Genomic DNA, 17,312 nt, shown 5'->3' with positions numbered 1-17,312 from the left:
TTTGTGTAGCCTAAATATTAATGTTATCTAACACTTTATCTCATTTGCTTGACTTGGTGGGAGATGAAGTGAAAATATTAATAAACTAATTGAAGGTGTTCCAGACACTCACATCTGTGAACCGTGTTTGAAATCCAGTGTCCACATGATGTAGACAGCAAATACTGTGTTGTGGCTTATGTAAGTGTTACATAAGGAGAGTTGTAATGAGAAGTGCGGCTAGGTTGTTCTGCAGCTAAACATGCTTGGGTTCACTTTGCACAAAATGGGGCATAACCACCAATTCCACAGGAAAAAAAGCTTTATTATTATCTTTTTTTAAATGTCAACCATACTTTATAGACAAAATATATACATAGAGCAACCTTCAGTTAGGTCCCAAAATAAAAACCCAAAGTACCTCTTCCTATACAAAACTAATATTTTGTTTTATTACATTCACTTTCCTCTCCATTCTTCCATAGAATCCAGGATTAAGAATTTAGATATCTGTCATTTTATCTGCTTTAGACAAGTAAAGGCAACCGCATGACCAAAGATCTGTCTTAATTTGACCAGAAATTAATATATGGTGTGATGCATATCACTTCTAGCTCAATGCTATATACACGTTCTGTTGGCATACAGCAAAGTGGCTGCCTACATCTCCCTCTTGTCGCGATGCAAACACAAATTCTTGTGAGTCATGTATCAAAAATATAGATGTACAAGTAGTATAAACAAAAATGTAATTACAAGACATTACCGCACAAGGACTCCATCTACTTGCAACAATGGTAATGGGTTACAAACTCAAAACCTAAAATGCATGTGTGATCACATCACTCTGCTATTTACACGAGTGACACGTTACCAGCCCTGAAGATGACACCCCCCCACCCACCCCGTCGACCTCTGCTCTAAACAAGATTCACGGGGGTATGTTTCTTGGGGTAAGGTGACTGGCGAGAGAGTGAGATGGGAGCAGTGTTTCTGCTGTCGTGACAGCTCTGGTCAACCAAAAGCAGACACTTATTTGGTTGCATTCTAGACTAGAAAGGACGGTCTGTTGCAGTTTTTTAAGCAGCCACAGATACAGAAAAAATGTAGAACCTTCCAGAGGCGGGTCTACTGCACGTAGAAACTTCAAAAGCAGCATCTACAGGGGGTTTGCTTTCATTTTTTTATACATTCAACACAGAAAGGTATGTTCATATGTGGGTGTGTGTGCTTGAGTGTTTGTGTGTTTTTGTGTTTGTGTGCAAAGGGCAAGTCCTTATCATTTGGGGGCGACTACGCGTCACATTCTGGGTTTTCAACTCTAACATTCAATACAGGTGCTAAGAGAATTGACCTCTCCCTAGACCCGTATTAGTCTCAACCACAGTGCTCATGTCCTTAAATTGACCTTCTTCACAGTGTCGCAAAAGCGCAAAAAAAACAACAAAAAAAAACAGCAGGCCATCTCTCTGGGTGCGTGGACACTTTGCCTCCCGGTCACCTCTTAATCTCAGCACCTTCTGGTTTTGGGGAGGCCCAAACCGGTGGGAGGCGGTGGCCACTGGGCTAGTGTGTGTGAGAGTGTGTGTGTGTGTGTGTGTGTGTGTGTGTGTGTGCGGCTGTCTGCTCTCGTAGGGTGGTGCTAGAGCCTGATGGGGGCAGACAGCTGCTGCTGCTGCTGCCGCGGTCACTGAGGGAGAGATATGAGTGCTTGTGTCCCTGCCTTCCCTCCTGGGGAGGATTCCTGCGGTGGGAGGTTCCGCTCTCGACACCTTAACATTCAGAGGGCGGGCTGCCAGTGAAAATACAATAGAAAACAGAAATAGTGAGTTCTCAGTCTTTGGTTTCCAAGTTCAAGGGGGGCACTTGCTTCAGAGCTTGGAGGAGGGCGGGAGAGTCCATGGGGGTCTGAGGGGTTGTGGGGGAGCCCACCCTGGGAGACATGACCAGGGACGAGGGGAGCTTCTCGGGGGACAAGCTCGGCGGAGAGCCCCCCATGCCCGGGTACAAGACGGGCATGCCACCTGGGTACCAGCATTTGTCCAACATGGGCAGGTAGGCGGCGGCGGTGGAGGGCGGGATGAGGTAGAAGGGCATGCATAGGGGCGCCTGGTGCGGTGAGAAGCTGACGTAGCCGCCGTGGCCCGCCACCGCCTCGTGGCCCGAGAGCGACTCATCTTCAGACGAGTCGGCGCGCTGCCGCTTGGCCTGGGGCTCGTCGCTCTCCTGCTTGACGCGTTCGCTCAGGCCATACTTGGCCATCTCGACCTCCTTGGCGGTGTAGTAGCCGCTCACCCGCTGGTGGGCCTTGGCGTCGCGCTTCTCCAGCTCGCCCCCGTATCCGCTGTCGGTGTCTGTGTCGCTGCCGCTCTGCTCGCCGTTGCCATGCGTGTAAGTCCGTTGGATGACGGGCACGCAGTTCTTGGCGTGGCCTTCGGGAGCTTTGGGCTGGGGGCCGCTGGCTGGCTTTTCCCGGCTCTCGGGTGCTTCGAAGGCCGGCTCCTCACTGTGCGGGCTTTCCGCTCCCTGGAGCAGCTCGGAGGACACCTTCTGCAGGTGCCTCATCACGTGCAGGGGGGTCATGTCTTGGCTGTTCTCTTTGTTGGCCAGATACTGGAGAACCTCCTTGGCACACAGATGGAAACCTGACCGGAACATCTCCTCACTGTTCTCCGGGCTGCCACTGCCCTGCTCTCCTGCAAAAAAACAAATCAACACATTTTAATTTTCAAGTGTCTTAAAAGGGATTTTTCTTTCAAACAACAGAATATTCTAGAATATCTGTTGAAAAAAAAAACAGACTTTTTACAAATATGTTTTTTAACTTGTTGATGGTAATGATTGGACTAAAGTAATGGTGTCAGTTGAGTAAACTGATGATGTTTTTTGTTTGCTCTTTGTATCACATGCACAGTTGGCTGAAACCCAAAATCAGCAACGCTGTTTACTTTGCAGCGAGTGTAAAAAGAGGACGACAAGGCAACTACATGGAACCAACGTGACTGTGCTACTAGAGGGCAGACAGCAAGAATGTCCTGTTTCTCAAACAAACTCACCGATTTGCAGGCCATTCTGTAGTGAAATGATTTTCTGTTGCTGTTGCTCCAGCAGGCTGTTCATAGCCTTCACATGTTTGAGAGTAAGCTCCAGAACCACAGCTTTCTCCAAATGGCCCAGCGTCTAAAACAGGAAGACCTTCGATAAGCATGTTGATCTTTCTTATGTAACACGTTCAGCTGCCTGGCAGAGGACAAACCTCCACTAGGGTGGGAAAGGACTACATTTCCCCCCCCAAACTGCTTCATACATTTCATTACAAAGCCTTTAAAGAATGCATTTAACCATTCATTAATTCTAGCAGTTTATTTCAATAATAATTATTGAATCCTTATACACTAAAAACACTTTAATTAAATAAATATATATTTTTTAAGGTTTAAAACAACTGTGCAACTGTCGACTTTTGCATAGAGAAATCACTAACAAACAACATTAAAAGTCCAGAAAGTTCGCGCTCACATTTACAATAGGTGTCATTTATTGAGGACATAAACAGTGTCTTGTCCCAGCAACCAGGTGGCGCCTTAGACCATTTTAATTGCACGTCTGCACACATTTCAACACAGAATTTTACATACTGTTAGTTTAAGGTGTTCTGGCAGCAAGTCTTTCAACTGCGCGATGCACTCATTGATTCGATCTCGCCTTTTCTTCTCAATTAATCGATGGGGTAACTTGTAAGTATCCTACAAAATAAAGTGAAATTCAAATTCAATTTCCACATTAAGTCATAATAATAATAACAATAATAAAAATAGTGTATGTATGGCTATGCTTTACACTACATTGGTAAGATGGCAAATAATTGAGCAATCAACATGTTTAAGTGGGACAGACAAGTCGGCAAATCCTACCTTGCTGTCTTCTCCTCGTTTCATTCCACCTCGCCGAGGCTTATACACATACATTGGAAAATCCATTCTGCATGGGGAAACAAATTAAAATAGGTAAGCACTAGCACTTTCCATTCACACAATATAGTCTACGTGTCTAGTCTATGTGTCTCATCGAAATATAAACCGCCTATTTGCACTTACCCAGACATGTCAGCTATCTCCAGCGACGGGTGTTTTGCCATACATGGTGGAGGTTGCGCACTTGTAATCCTTTCCATTTTACCCCGTGCCAGACCAAAGTAAGGTGATAAAACCGAAAAACAAACTCTCCCAAATTCACTTCTGATAAAAACAAATAAAAATTGCTCCTTTGATTGTTTTGCTAAAAACAAGCATAAGTCGAATGTCCTTGAAATAATTGTTTTTAAAACAAATCCAGTAGTAAAATAGCTTTAACGTTTTTCCACGTTCCAGATATCCTGCAACTATGTGAAGGTTGGACGATGTTGTCAACTCGCGATCCAGGCGTAGTCGAGAACTGTTTAGTAGCTCCAGTCGTGGTTAAATGTGTGTGTGTGGGTGGACTGGATGGACTACGTGTTAAATAAACCCTGTGACTACAGACACGTCTCTCTCGCTCGCTTAGAAACTGACCTACCTCCGTCACATGAGCCTCACGTGTTGGACGGCGCTTTCAAGCCCTACAGAGCACAACCCATTTTCTGGAGTTAAGGAGGATCTGCGCTGCAACGTCCTCCCTCGTCATGCTAGCGTCGGTGTCTCGTGTACCACCATGCTCTGTTTCGACTACTAGCACATAAAACAAGATCAAACATAACGTCGGTGTCTCGTGTACCACCATGCTCTCCACAGTCTACAGGCACACTAAATTACTCCAAATAGCCTACAACATGTTGTCCCGTGCAGCTCTGTGATTGTCAACATATTGCCAGCATAAAAACAGCTGCCGCTAAACGTGCAAGTTTATTACAGGCAAAATAGGATAGGCTATGTTTTTCATCCAGGAAATAACAAAACAGCCAGATTATGTAGCCCCCAAAAATATAATAATAAGTATATAATATATAGTATTGTATTCTTATTAAATATAATTATATAATAAGTAACTGTAAGGATTTGATTTGTGCCTCTGAAATATATTCTAAGAAGATTTTATTCCAATGATATGATTTATTTGCTTAATTTAGATTACCTTGGTCACAAGTTAAAGACAGGTACAGAAGTGTGAATGGCTGAAAATGACTTAGTTTGATTTATTGGGACTTAATTTCTCAGGCACACTTGAGAGCCACAGGTAATACTTGAGAGCCACAGGTAGGTAAATGCATTGAGGGGAATAATGCGTAAAATAGCCTATACTTCGATTGAAATATATTCGACAACGTAACCCCCCCCCCCCCTCCCCCCAGCTAGATTTTGGCTGTATTCACAAACGTATTAAATTATACGTTTCTCAGGATAACGTAGGCTATATTGATATAGCCTATTACAAAAACATAAACAAAATAAAAAACAACAACCAAAAAACATAACCACATTAACTTAAATCAGACAACGTGAAACTAAAATATTTTCTAGAATAGCCTAATTCAATACATATAACCTGGGTCTTACTTCATAACAGATGTAGTCTATTGTTGAAAGAGTGAAAATGGCGCATTCGTAATATTGTTTATACTAGCTACTGTGGGTTGCACGGGTGAGATGAGAGTAGTGGACACTATGTTATCACACTCTCTGTCCATTTGCCTCCACACGTGCACCTGCTTACGGCCCTGGCGTGGCGACACGGTGTGTTGTTGCAGGCTGGCTGCTGCTAGTCACGTTGAACACCTCATGGTGAGCTCGGCGGCAGAGGGACCGGATCCCTGCCACTGACGTCAGCTATTTATTATAGAGTTGAGCGCTCCCAGCCGGTCGGCCAGGGAAAGCCGAGAGATCCACTATTTATCAAGGGCAGCAAAATCTTGCAGGCTCAACCAAATATGTTTTGTCTGTGTGATGTCTGCCACGAAGTTCAACTGTTATGTGTTAGGTCCGATTATATAATAGAAATATAATATAAACTGGACCTAGGTTACTCAAGACCTGCGCCTACATCTGCAAACACAACACAAATATAGACCATTAACACCGGTAAATATAGGCTACATATCAGAGATACTTAGAGGCCTTACTGTAGGCCATATGAGCTTGCTATGGGGCATTTTTATTTCCACTGACAACGGCAGAATGTTCCTGTTCAATTGGTACAGCCTTGTCAATGGAAATCCCCGCGATCATTTTCAGTTTTACTAATTGATTGGAATCGAACCAGTTTTAAAGATGCACTGCAGTGTACTGTATTATACAGCAAGAGGCTTTATGATTCCAATTCTAAAGCCATCTTCTCTGGCATAACACTGCAGGAAACAACTGAAATATGAATAGGCTAACCTATGCACTTACAGTACTTCCTTAAATTATACAATCATTAACAGTCTGTGTGGACTATTCAATGAATACAAGTTATGTTCATTTAAATATTGTTATTATGTCTGTTATTCACATGGGTACATATTGATTATTATTTTTCATTGGCAGGTTGTCTTGCCTGTCTACTCCATCCTCCACTCTGCCACAGCAGGTGAAAATGTGTTGACCTTTTCTCGATAAAGGTTGTACGAACTGAATGACTGTAATAAGACAGTGTACATGTAAAACTAGAATAGGACATATGTTTGGAAGTGCCACCTAAACTGACATGTAATTTAGGTGTTATTATCATGAAAATAATATATTATAAAGTTTTGAAATGAATAATTTTAAGTTTAGTGACACCATAGTGTGTAAGAATACTCTGTCCTGAATACAACAGGACATAGAATACATCCGCCTGTGTCGGCGTAAACAGCCAAACTGATTTCCTCTTTCTCCAACATTTGAGAGTAGACAAGTCAAACTTTCCTTCCCTCTACTTTGGTTCGGGTGTATTTTATTTGTTTCAGTGTTACTAAACCAACAAAAGGTTTCAGTCTGTATTCAGGCCCCACAAGGGGATTTCAGGAGAAACAGACAGAAGTTTTATGCAGCTGTCACTCTTCTTTACCTGTCACACAGTCACAGCATTAAGTGCTGGCGATGACAAACGTCATGCTAAAATCCCGATGGCACATCCCTTTTAAAACGATTCAGGGCCACAAGCCCTGAAAAGATGCTTACTCTCCAAAAGTAGTTCAGAGATGAGGCCGTTTTCACAGGAGGCAGAAAATAGGGGTATAAATACCTATTGAGAGGTCACCTAGAGGGCACTTCCATGGAGTGACAAGTTTTCACCAAACATTTACCTTTTTTGCAAGCTTTTATGGTTTTATTCATTCACTTCCTGTTTGATGCTGCATGAGCAGGCAAGGTTTTTTTCCCTTCTTTCAAGAGTGTGAGGGATTCTGCAACAGCTAGCGTGAACACCATTGTGGCAGACTACCAATGTGATAAGTCAGAAATGTGCTTGCTGATTAAACAGTATTTAGATGTCCACTTACAGCAAAGTAGGGGTCACGTTCATGAGTAAACCTCCAAAAGTGCCCTGGTGAATTCAACAAACTGTACATTGAAGTGTCAGAGAAACCCAAGACAGTGCTGTTAAAATATTCTTTTAATGTTTAATCTAAATTGAGGGTAGAACAGCTTATTTATTTTACTTTATCCAATTTAACTGCATGTGTGGTCACACTACATTTAATCCACTGATTTTAGAATGTAGGGGGACAGTGCTATGCATGGTTCATATTTTATTATATGGTCACTGCTTCTTTCCATTTTAGTAAAAAGTGCAGATTGGACAAGTTGAATTAAACATTTTATTAAATAGTTCTACATTAAATTTACAGGGTTGATTACTGTATTTCTTAAATTACTGTTATTTATGTTCTTAGTAACACTGCTGTTAAATTCTATGGTGCCCCTTTGAAAATGTATTTCTATACAATAGCAAAAGGCTTTGCAGACATATATACATGTTTAAAAAGGATACAAAACAAAATAAATCAGCTCTGAATCAAAACATAGGCATGAAGAAAATGAAATAGTACACAAAATGTGAAAAAAGAAAAGAAAAACAGAAGCATTGAGTTAGTACTAAGACTTGCAAGAGGCACAACGTTAGTGAGGGTTCAGTTGAGTTGATGGAAATGCAGAGAGGAAGAGAGAGGAAGGAAAGTAAAAAGAAAGAATGAAAGACAAAAAGGGGGGATGAAGTGTGCATGAAAGAGTGAGGAGAAGCTGTCAATTAGAATGTATTATGATGTGTAAAGCTAGCACAAACATCACTGAGTTAAGTTTAAGTCTGCACTACCCTAGAAGCAGATAACCTAAAAACCACTGAGTTTCCAACTACATACAAGAATGCAAGTCATGAAAGCTAGAGGTCACATATAGAACATAGTTTGATTTGAAAGATAAAAAGAGACCCTATTTTGTGACTGACATTTATCAATCTATTGAGTGTCTCTTTAAATGTAGACTCTGAAATAAATAAAATAAATAAAACCATAGTAGAATCAAACATTCTATGTCATACACCCCAAATGTATCTGATCTGATCAGAGATCATCCTAGGATGTTTACCAACAAACAAGATCTGTGACTATCGGAGTTAAACAAGAATGATGGAAAAACTCCCAACTAGAAGACGCCCGCTTCCTCTTGATGAACTAGGAGATGCCATTTACAGATCAAAACGGTTGCATATTATAGTGTTGATATTGCACAAAATTACAAAAATAATAGACATAGAATACTGCTTGCTATTCTGTTTTTTTAATACAAAAAAGAGAGATGCCTGTCAAACATGTCCCCAAGCAGCATCTAGAACATTGCACTAGCTCCCTCTTCCACCGAGCAGTTACAGGCCTGCTGTGTTTTTCAAGTTCACTCTGTAAAGGCCATGGCATGAGATTTCACTTCGATATCTCTGCACAGATAACGGAAACAAAACAAAGATAAATAAACAACAACTACAACAACATCTAGAAGAAGCATTTGGCACCAGTCCCGGATGGACTTTGGTAGATCACGTTATGAGCTCTGCCTGCATGTTGACGCAGTTTAAGAATGTGACTGCTGTAATTTCCTGGTGGCCTATTGTGTGAGAGTGTGTGTGTGTGTGGGGGGTGGGGGGGGGCTACGCTGGCTGAACATGGCCCTTGGAGACTTGTTATGAGCTATGAGTGGCAGGCTACACACTGGTGTGCAGTGGGGCGAGATGAAGGAGTGTAACAGGATGTGAAGGTGACTATCCCCCCCCCCCCATCCCCCGAACCCTCGGTGGCTGCTGGGGTGAGGATGCAGGGAAGTGGCCTGGTGCGGCTAGGTCTCATGCCGGCTGCTGGGGGTTGACATTCATGTGCTGGGGGTGACCCAGGAGCCCGATCCTCTGCTTCTGCTTCCTCTGCTCTGTCATCTGAGAGAGAGAGAGAGATGCACTTTACTAAGATCTGGTATTCTTTGTCTCACTGACAGACATGCTTGTGACACACACACTTTCTCATAACTTAACTTGCTTCACTGCATATCACTTACCCATTAAACAAACAAACACACACACACACACTAGTTTCCAGTGTCACAGCCAAACTTGTCTTTTGGACGCACACCTCTGCTTTTCCATTTAGAAAAAAAAAAAAGCCGAAAACAAATCTGGACCTGCATGACTGCGATATATGACGTGAGCAGAAGGTGCATTGAGGCTTCAAGCGAATTTTACAGAGTCCAGAAAGTCCCTTCCTACAAAGCCTTAACCACAGCGCACACAAACAACCTCCACAAGCTGAAACCTCAAAAACAGAAATTTCATTTTCAGGGTTGTGTGTGTGACATTCATGCTGAGCAAGAGCGAGAGTTGTCAGATTTTTGTCTTTTTATTTGAAGATGACACAAGGTGCATTTTTTTTTACGAGGACACCCGCTAATGCGAATGACACGAAACCGAAAAAAAGGGCATCCTGCTTGTGCCACACGCGGACTCGGGACTTCTTGAAAAGAGCCATGGAAAGAGAGGGGGGGTTCAAAAATTACACGCAGAGCATGTGCAGAGAATCAGACATGGAAATAAAGAGACTATTATTGCAGTGTCATAGGGATGAACACCAGATGAAGTCAGTGGCAGAAAAGTGTCTCTCTGTCCAGGACCATGAAATATAATGAAATGCAGTATGATGTGCCAGAGGGACAAGGCTTGTTTAATGATGCATCTAGGAGGTCATTAGCTAGTTTTCTCTCATCCTTTTCAGACACAGAGGAGGTTTATTCTTCCAAAATAAATCAGCAATTCAAGTTCAATCGTTGTCAAAGGTTCTTCTAGAGTGGAGAACCGGTAGTCTGCAGTTCAGAGCAGAGAAAAATTGACAACTGTTTTTGACTACATTTTTTTTATAATTGTTGACTTGATGCTGGACACTTTTGAAATTATTTAAATAGGAAGGCTTCTTTTGTTGCTGTTAATGAGGAAAAACAAAAACTAATGAGGGACACTGGATTAACTATATTATTCAGTCTTTTTGAAATCTAAATACAAAGTACATCATTAACTCTAAGATTTTAACTTTATTTCTGTGAAAATCAAGTGATTTTGCTGAGTACATGTGAGCATGTGTGGCGTGAATATTCTGGTACATTTAGAAAAGACATAGATAATGGGGCTAGAGGGAAAAAAAAAAATCTACCTTTAATGTGAAACCACAACTGCTTATGCAATGTTCTTTAATAATTTTTAGTTTTGTAAAATTGTCTCATTGTCACCTTACTATATATGACACTATCAGCATACTTAACTAATATGTGTTTATGTAATGATTTTTAATATCATTAGTTTCGTTTTGTCACTGTTAGCTTACTATCTGTTTATCAGTGACAATTATGAAGCCATCATTTCTGAAAATGAGATGCAGACTAAAAACTAAACTGGACGAAGACTACATGTAACTAAACGAGTTAGTGGGCTGGTTCTGGTTTGGCTAAGTGAAAGGAGTCTGTTAGTGTCCCCCCTTCACCTCGGCCAAATAATGACCAGTTCCCCCTGTCTGAGTCGGCCGTCTGCCCAGACGCCACTTCCTCATAGACACTTCTGCTTTTGCCGTGGTCAAATGCTCCCCTTACTACGGCCGCCTGCTACGCGACGCAAGGAGCCACTTCCACATCCACCACGCCACATTTACTCAAATTACTCTGATCATTACTATAAACCTCAAGCTTGTTAAATTACAGGGCTTAAAGCTATCAGAAACTTTGCAAACCATTACATATGATTACTGATCTGTTTTCAAATCTTCAACTGACCGGCCCACACTTGAATTCCGGGACAGAGCCCTGGGACTAAATGCCCTTTTTAAAAACTGTAGTTTCACTTTTTATTTTAATTTTTTTTTTCTTCTGGAGGTTGGGTGGGCAGGTGTGGTGTGGTGTAGGTGGCTAGTGTGCACCCAATGCGGGCCATGATTTCTCTAGTGGCATTTAGAACTGCCGTCGCGTTCATGTAAACAGCCGATCTGCCTGCTTCAGAGAATCCGGTCTAGACTGCGCTGGCAGGTTGATTCAAAGTGAAACGACACACTGCTGAGCACTGACGCACTGGAGAGTCACAGTTTGCACCTCACAGGCGGGAGCCGCGGCTCAGCGCGCAGATAAATATGACTCAGTGCCCTTTGCTCTAATTGGCCCACCACGATAGCAAAAAAGAATGGGGACCACCGTTTTCAACTGGAAAGGAAAAAAAAAACAAATAAACAAAATAAATTCCCCTGAAAGCTCCAGAGATGAGTGTAGAGATAATTATCAGCTTGGCCCACCTTTGACTACTGCAAGACATGAGATGCTCTGACAAACAAATGTTTTCATACAAGTTATTACTGTATTTCCCTGGTGGCTCATCAGTTGGTAAGTGTAGCGCGATTTGAGATACTGCTGTGATGTGGTTGCCAGACCTGCCAACCTTGAAGAATTTTTTTGAGTAGCACCTCGAGCCGAGAAAAAAAAATTGCTCACGTCGGCCTTCATGCATGCAGCCAAAAACAGACATACAGTAGCCATACTTGCAAGACACATTTTGGATAGCAACCCATCTTTAATGTCGAATATCTATCTAAATGTGATCCAATGTATTCCTGAAAGTGCAAACTGAATCTTTTACAGTAGCTCTATAATGTTGACAATCTGTTTTAGAATTTCACTTGCACATGCACTCAGTTTCTTTCAGATCACTTTGTCTTTCTGCCGTCTGTGAGGCTGCGATGATTAGGCCTACTGTACATTATCCCAACTACAGTGATAGGTGCGCAATCTCCGTCTGGAAGCCTATTATTTGTTCTCGCTTGTTTTCACGCTAATAATCAAGAAGAAGGATCTATATGGTCCAAAGAAAAAAATTGAACACTAATCAATGAGCAGCTTAAAATATTTAGCCTAGGTCCACTTTCAGAATTGTTGTTAATGGCTGCATTTTGCCTTGGTAAGGTCCACACTCTATTAGCGCCTTTTAGTTATGAAATCTTTAACCATCAGCGACACATTGAAAATATGCTAACTTAAACAACTGGTGAACAAGTAATAACTTTCCAAGACAACATCAAATTATTAGGCCAAGGTGAATTTACAATCACACTCAGTGGAATATTTTTAGTTTTGCAAAAAGCTGGGGGAACGCAAATTTGCGAGTGAACACTTGTTAAACTCATCTCATCAAGTCTTTCATTAACCCACCGTTGGATGAAGAAAAAATAACATAAAGAGAGGCCACTATGCTTTTCTTGTCATTCTCACTTGACACTTTTTCTCTGTATCTCATCATTGCATGAAATAAGTTTGAGGGAGATTCTAATTTACATGCTCAAGGAGCTTTCCGGAGCCGCGTACTTGATGTGAAAATACGTGGTTGCTATGCAAAATGCGTAGAGGTTGGCATGTCTGGGTTGTCGTTGGTGACACTGCTACTGGTCCTGCTGCCCACCCACCTGCTCCTTGAGTTCGGTCAGCTGGCCTGACAGGTTGCAGACCAGCTTCATGGTGGACTCCAGCTTCTCCTGCAGGTTGCGGATCTCGTTCTGCTCGCCCTCGCCGTCCATGCTCACCAGAGACATGGCGCGCATCCGCGGAAACCAGTCTAGGTTGTGCTCCTGCAGATACGACACAAGGACAAGCAAACAAAACATTACTAGGAAAATATATCATTAAGTAGGGATGCACTGATACGATGCTGATATCGGACATCGGTCCGATACTGACTCAAATAACTGGATTGGTTGTTGGTGACTGGGTGAACATAGCTTGCAATTAGAGGTCTGCACTCCCGCAGTAGACCTGCGGGTCCCGACGCAAAAGAGTGCGGCGCGGGACAACTTTTGAAAGCTCTTTGCGGGAGCGGGCGGGATGAGAGAGGTGCGTTCGCGGATGCGGGACAAACTGATGATTCACTGCACTCCCGCAAATTAAATATGTGCATAAAATTAAATATGGAAATGATTAAAGTAGTGTTCATAACTATAGTTCAGCTGGATGTTCTGTTAGTCAGCATTAAAACGGGGTTTAAGCATAACTGATGGATAGCAGGCCTATAGCCTATTTTGTCGTTTACGTGGGTTCAATTTGTTCCTGCTGCTCATTGTCAAAACTCGAAATCGAAAGCATGACAGAGGAAGAGGGCACCAGGCTAGGCCTACTTCAGTTGTTAGCTTACATTCAGAACCAAGAAACTGACATCTGGAGTCTTTCTCAGGTGTGTGTGCTCCTTTCGTGAGACAGAAAGAAAAGCTGAATAGGCTATCCCTCCTGCATGCGGGCTTTAACGGGACTAAAAATGACACATTAATGCGGGAGCGGGACAGAATATTGCGGGAGCGGGCAGGCTATCTATAGCAGTTATACAACTGTGGGGTCTGTGGCTACTTAGTGTTCAACACTTATAAAACACTGGTATCCGAATGGTACTTGGAATCGGGTGATAGTTCAGCTCTGGTTATCTCTATCGGAATGACAAAGCTCAGATTAGTGCATCCCTAATGTTGCGCTTTTATATTTGTCCAGGTTGGGCATTTGTAAAACAATTCCTTAGGACTCAGTGAGCTCAGTAACTTTTGTTTGACCTCAGTAAGTCATCGGCACAGGCGTGTCACTGAACCACTAGGCAACAGACACACTGACTTCTGTACTCTTCCCATCAATAAATCCCTCTTTGTTTGCCCACAACTATGTAGGCACTAATATCACAGAGAAACTCCCGAATGTAATACAATTATTTACAAAGGAAGTTCAACAGCATGGTCACATGATTTTTTTAAATGGTTTAACTGCGAATAGAAATAAAACAAGAGGTGGGAAAATACCCGAGCTGCGTGTATGTCCAAATGAACTGTAATTCACTAACGTGGGGGAATTTTGGCTAAATAACGGTCCTTATAATAATTCCTTATCTTAACTCGAACTGATGGAGTGCGGTGGAAAACACTTCTTACTTCCAGGCTGATACAGAATCAGCACTGATGAGGGGATACAGCGCTACCAAACTGACGCTGTTGAAAGACTGCTGATTCTTTTTTTTTTTTTAAAGTATATTTTTTGGGCATTTTATGCCTTTAATGTGACAGGACAGTTGAGAATGACAGGAAGTGAGTGGGAGAGAGTCGGGGTGGGATCCGGAAAGGACCACGGGGTGCGGATCGAACCTGGGTCGCCGCGTACGGTGCAGGTGCCCCAGCCAGTTGCGCCACGCGGCCGTAGTGAGGGGAGTTCTTTAACTGAATCAAAAAAGTGATCGCGTGGGAATTCTACGTCAGCACCGTGGCCACATGTCTTTCACTTAACAGACTTTGTGCTGACAACGTGTCGAGCAAAATCTAAGGAGGAGACCACCTGAGGTGTTTAGGCTGTCAGATGTGATGAGTACATTTTCAGGATGTTAAGCAGCCCTCAGACTATTGGCAGGGCCTTGGGCATCACTCTGGTGCCTGAGGCTCCATTTGCTCCGTTTGCTTTGTCAGAGGGGAGTGTGAATGACAAAAGCGACAGAAGTGAAGAAAGGTGACCTTCTCATATGGGCAGCGCCGTGGTTTTCTGCGACGACCAAACGTAAGACTATCACGGAAAACGTGATCGCGGATTTCAAAGCGCGGTGCAAAGGCACTGGGAGACGCCTGCCTGCCTGCCTGCCTGTTTGGCGGGAAAGCAGCCATAGGGCACACGGCAGCATTCTTCTTCCAGCCGGTTTCCTCCCTCCACGCTGGCCCGCCACATACCAGTCACATTGTGCAGTGTCTCAGCCTGCCTTGCAACAAGTTCAGGCCAAAAGGAACTGGGCTAGTCTCCAGCTTCACAACACACCAACACTCACAGGAGGGAAGGGAAAAAAGCCCAGAAAAGGTCAGTGTAACTGTAAAATGAATGACGGCCTTTTTGCAGGAGAGAGGAAAGCATACACACATGAATACACACGTATGCCTGAGCAGATTGGGGGTATTATAGATAGGAAAGTGCACAGGTAAAACACACACACACACACACACACACACACACACACCATGACATATACTGTGATGTCAACAATATCCTGTGAGCTCAGAGTTTTTTAAAGCACAGCTGTGGGAGCACTGAAAAAGTCCCACTGGTTTCAGACTTTTTTCGTGTGTGTGTGTGTGTGTGTGTGTGTGTGTGTGTTCATGTCAGACACAGGGTGTGAGCTCAGCCTCAGGCAGGACCACAGTCTGGCCCCAAAGTCCGACCTCTGGGCAGGGGAATCACACGGCCTGTGATGCGTTTGCTCACTCATTCTGAGAAAGAGGAGAACAGTGCTGAGTGCATGCTCCATTTCCTGCACGCACATGCACACCCAAACTCTCTTTCACACACACACACACACACACACACACACACACGCACGCAATACCACACACAAACACACACACACTCACGCAATACCACACACTCACACACACACATACACATGCAATACCACACACTCTCACACACTCACACACACATGCAATACCACACACTCACACACACACACAAACACACACACACACACACACTCACGCAATACCACACAATCTCTCTCTCTCACACACACGCACGCACACAATACCGCACACTCTCACTTACACACGCATAAGCAAAACCACACAATCTTTCTCTCTCTCACACACACACAAGCAATACCACACAGACACAAACAGTGCCACACACTGACATACTCACACACACACACAATAACACACACTCACACATAGACATGTGCATGCCAAAACACACACACACACACACACACACACACACACACACACACACACACACACACTCTCTGTGGGTTTGTATTAACCTCCCCCTCTAGCTCATACAAATGGCAGTGGATGAAGTGCCTCACTTGTTCTTCTTACTCATGCCAATATGATCAGTCCTCTATGCCGAGTGAACGCTCCAACGTTAACAGCTACACCTACACAAAATCATTCTGGATCCTCATTCCAATGGCTCTGGAATGCTGATATCAACTATTTCAACAAGATAAATGTGCAGATTTTTACTGGGTATTAGAGGTCTAACCAAATAAAACAAACACCAAGGGTTCGGATGAAAGCAATTTGATATGCCAGACTTTGCATCATATAGGATGTTGAAACGTGGTGCTTTTTTCTCACATTCAGTGGAAAAGGGAAGCTCAGAGGCAGTTGTGGTCATCTGTGGTGACCCAACCTTTTCTTGTGATCAACATACCATGGGAATTGAGGTGACATAGTCCATTAATATAAGGCTGTACACAGGGCTCTCTGTGAAATCTTTGTGCCGGAAGTTATCAAAAACCCTATAAATTCTCTTTTTCATATATCAAATGACCTGGCCCATGCCTAAATTCAGACACGCCTGAGAACATTAAACCCTGTGTACAATAAACCAATTTCCGAGGGGAAAAAACTAAATATCTAAAACCAGCCATTAAGCCATTAAAGTCACAGGTCATTCAGCCAGCCGTGAGGTAGATGGAACGGCTGTGTGAGGGGTAGGAGGTGTCAAAGTTCACACAGAACCTCCATCTTGGCCTTTACACTGTCGCGCACTTTCCTTGAGACCCCCTTATCAACACTAGTGCCCCCTCACCCCCACCCCCCTGTGAAATGTTTACGAGTGACAACAGTGCCGGTAAGTCTGGAGACCAGCTAGCCACATCAAGTCTGTCGGCTTCAATGGAAATGACGGAAGAGTGGCCTCAACTTGGCTACCACAGAGGCCCCGATAGACGCAGATGCAGGATGTACTGCGGTTTCAGCTACACACGTAAAATACTCAGAGAGAGAGAGAGAGAGACAAGAGGCGACCCAACAATGCATTTTATTTGTTTGCATAGAACTGCGAGATGGCTGCGCTGGGCTGCGCTGGGCTGCACTGGGTGGTGTAACG

The 17,312-nt window shown here is 43.3% G+C and overlaps 2 protein-coding genes across 10 annotated transcripts in view; both read right to left on the bottom strand.

Moving 5' to 3' along the window:
- Window positions 1–283: 283 nt before the first annotated feature.
- On the bottom strand, window positions 284–4,549 carry bhlhe40 (basic helix-loop-helix family, member e40). Its single transcript, XM_042088171.1, has 5 exons — window positions 4,077–4,549; window positions 3,894–3,960; window positions 3,618–3,725; window positions 3,036–3,159; window positions 284–2,675 (listed from the first exon to the last, which is right to left on the bottom strand). The coding sequence occupies exons 1-5, from the start codon at window positions 4,151–4,153 to the stop codon at window positions 1,813–1,815; spliced, it is 1,239 nt and encodes a 412-aa protein (XP_041944105.1). The 5' UTR covers window positions 4,154–4,549; the 3' UTR covers window positions 284–1,812.
- Window positions 4,550–7,721: 3,172 nt separating this feature from the next.
- Window positions 7,722–17,312, bottom strand: part of itpr1b (inositol 1,4,5-trisphosphate receptor, type 1b) — a 127,986-nt gene continuing 118,395 nt past the window's right edge. For all 9 annotated transcript variants that reach the window (XM_042088140.1, XM_042088141.1, XM_042088142.1 and 6 more), the window contains 2 exons: window positions 12,881–13,042; window positions 7,722–9,336 (listed from right to left, as the gene is read on the bottom strand). In XM_042088140.1, coding sequence (XP_041944074.1) covers window positions 9,250–9,336; window positions 12,881–13,042 — 249 coding nt within the window. In that variant the 3' untranslated portion in view covers window positions 7,722–9,249. The remainder of the gene's footprint in view (window positions 9,337–12,880; window positions 13,043–17,312) is intronic.

The sequence above is a fragment of the Alosa sapidissima genome, chromosome 4 (genome assembly GCF_018492685.1).
Source record: "Alosa sapidissima isolate fAloSap1 chromosome 4, fAloSap1.pri, whole genome shotgun sequence".
In the NCBI taxonomy this organism is placed as follows: Eukaryota; Metazoa; Chordata; class Actinopteri; order Clupeiformes; family Clupeidae; genus Alosa; species Alosa sapidissima.
Note: the sequence above shows the minus strand (reverse complement) of the source record. Positions and strands in the feature narration are given on the sequence as shown.

What these genes read in the sequence shown, in the direction of transcription:
- bhlhe40 (XM_042088171.1), bottom strand. Translation starts at nt 4,153, where the DNA reads ATGGAAAGGATTACAAGTGCGCAACCTCCACCATGTATGGCAAAACAC. An exon ending in AACGAGGAGAAGACAGCAAG is followed by an intron (nt 3,726 to 3,893) that starts GTAGGATTTGCC and finishes TTTATTTTGTAG; the next exon opens with GATACTTACAAGTTACCCCA. An exon ending in CAGAACACCTTAAACTAACA is followed by an intron (nt 3,160 to 3,617) that starts GTATGTAAAATT and finishes TTCCTGTTTTAG; the next exon opens with ACGCTGGGCCATTTGGAGAA.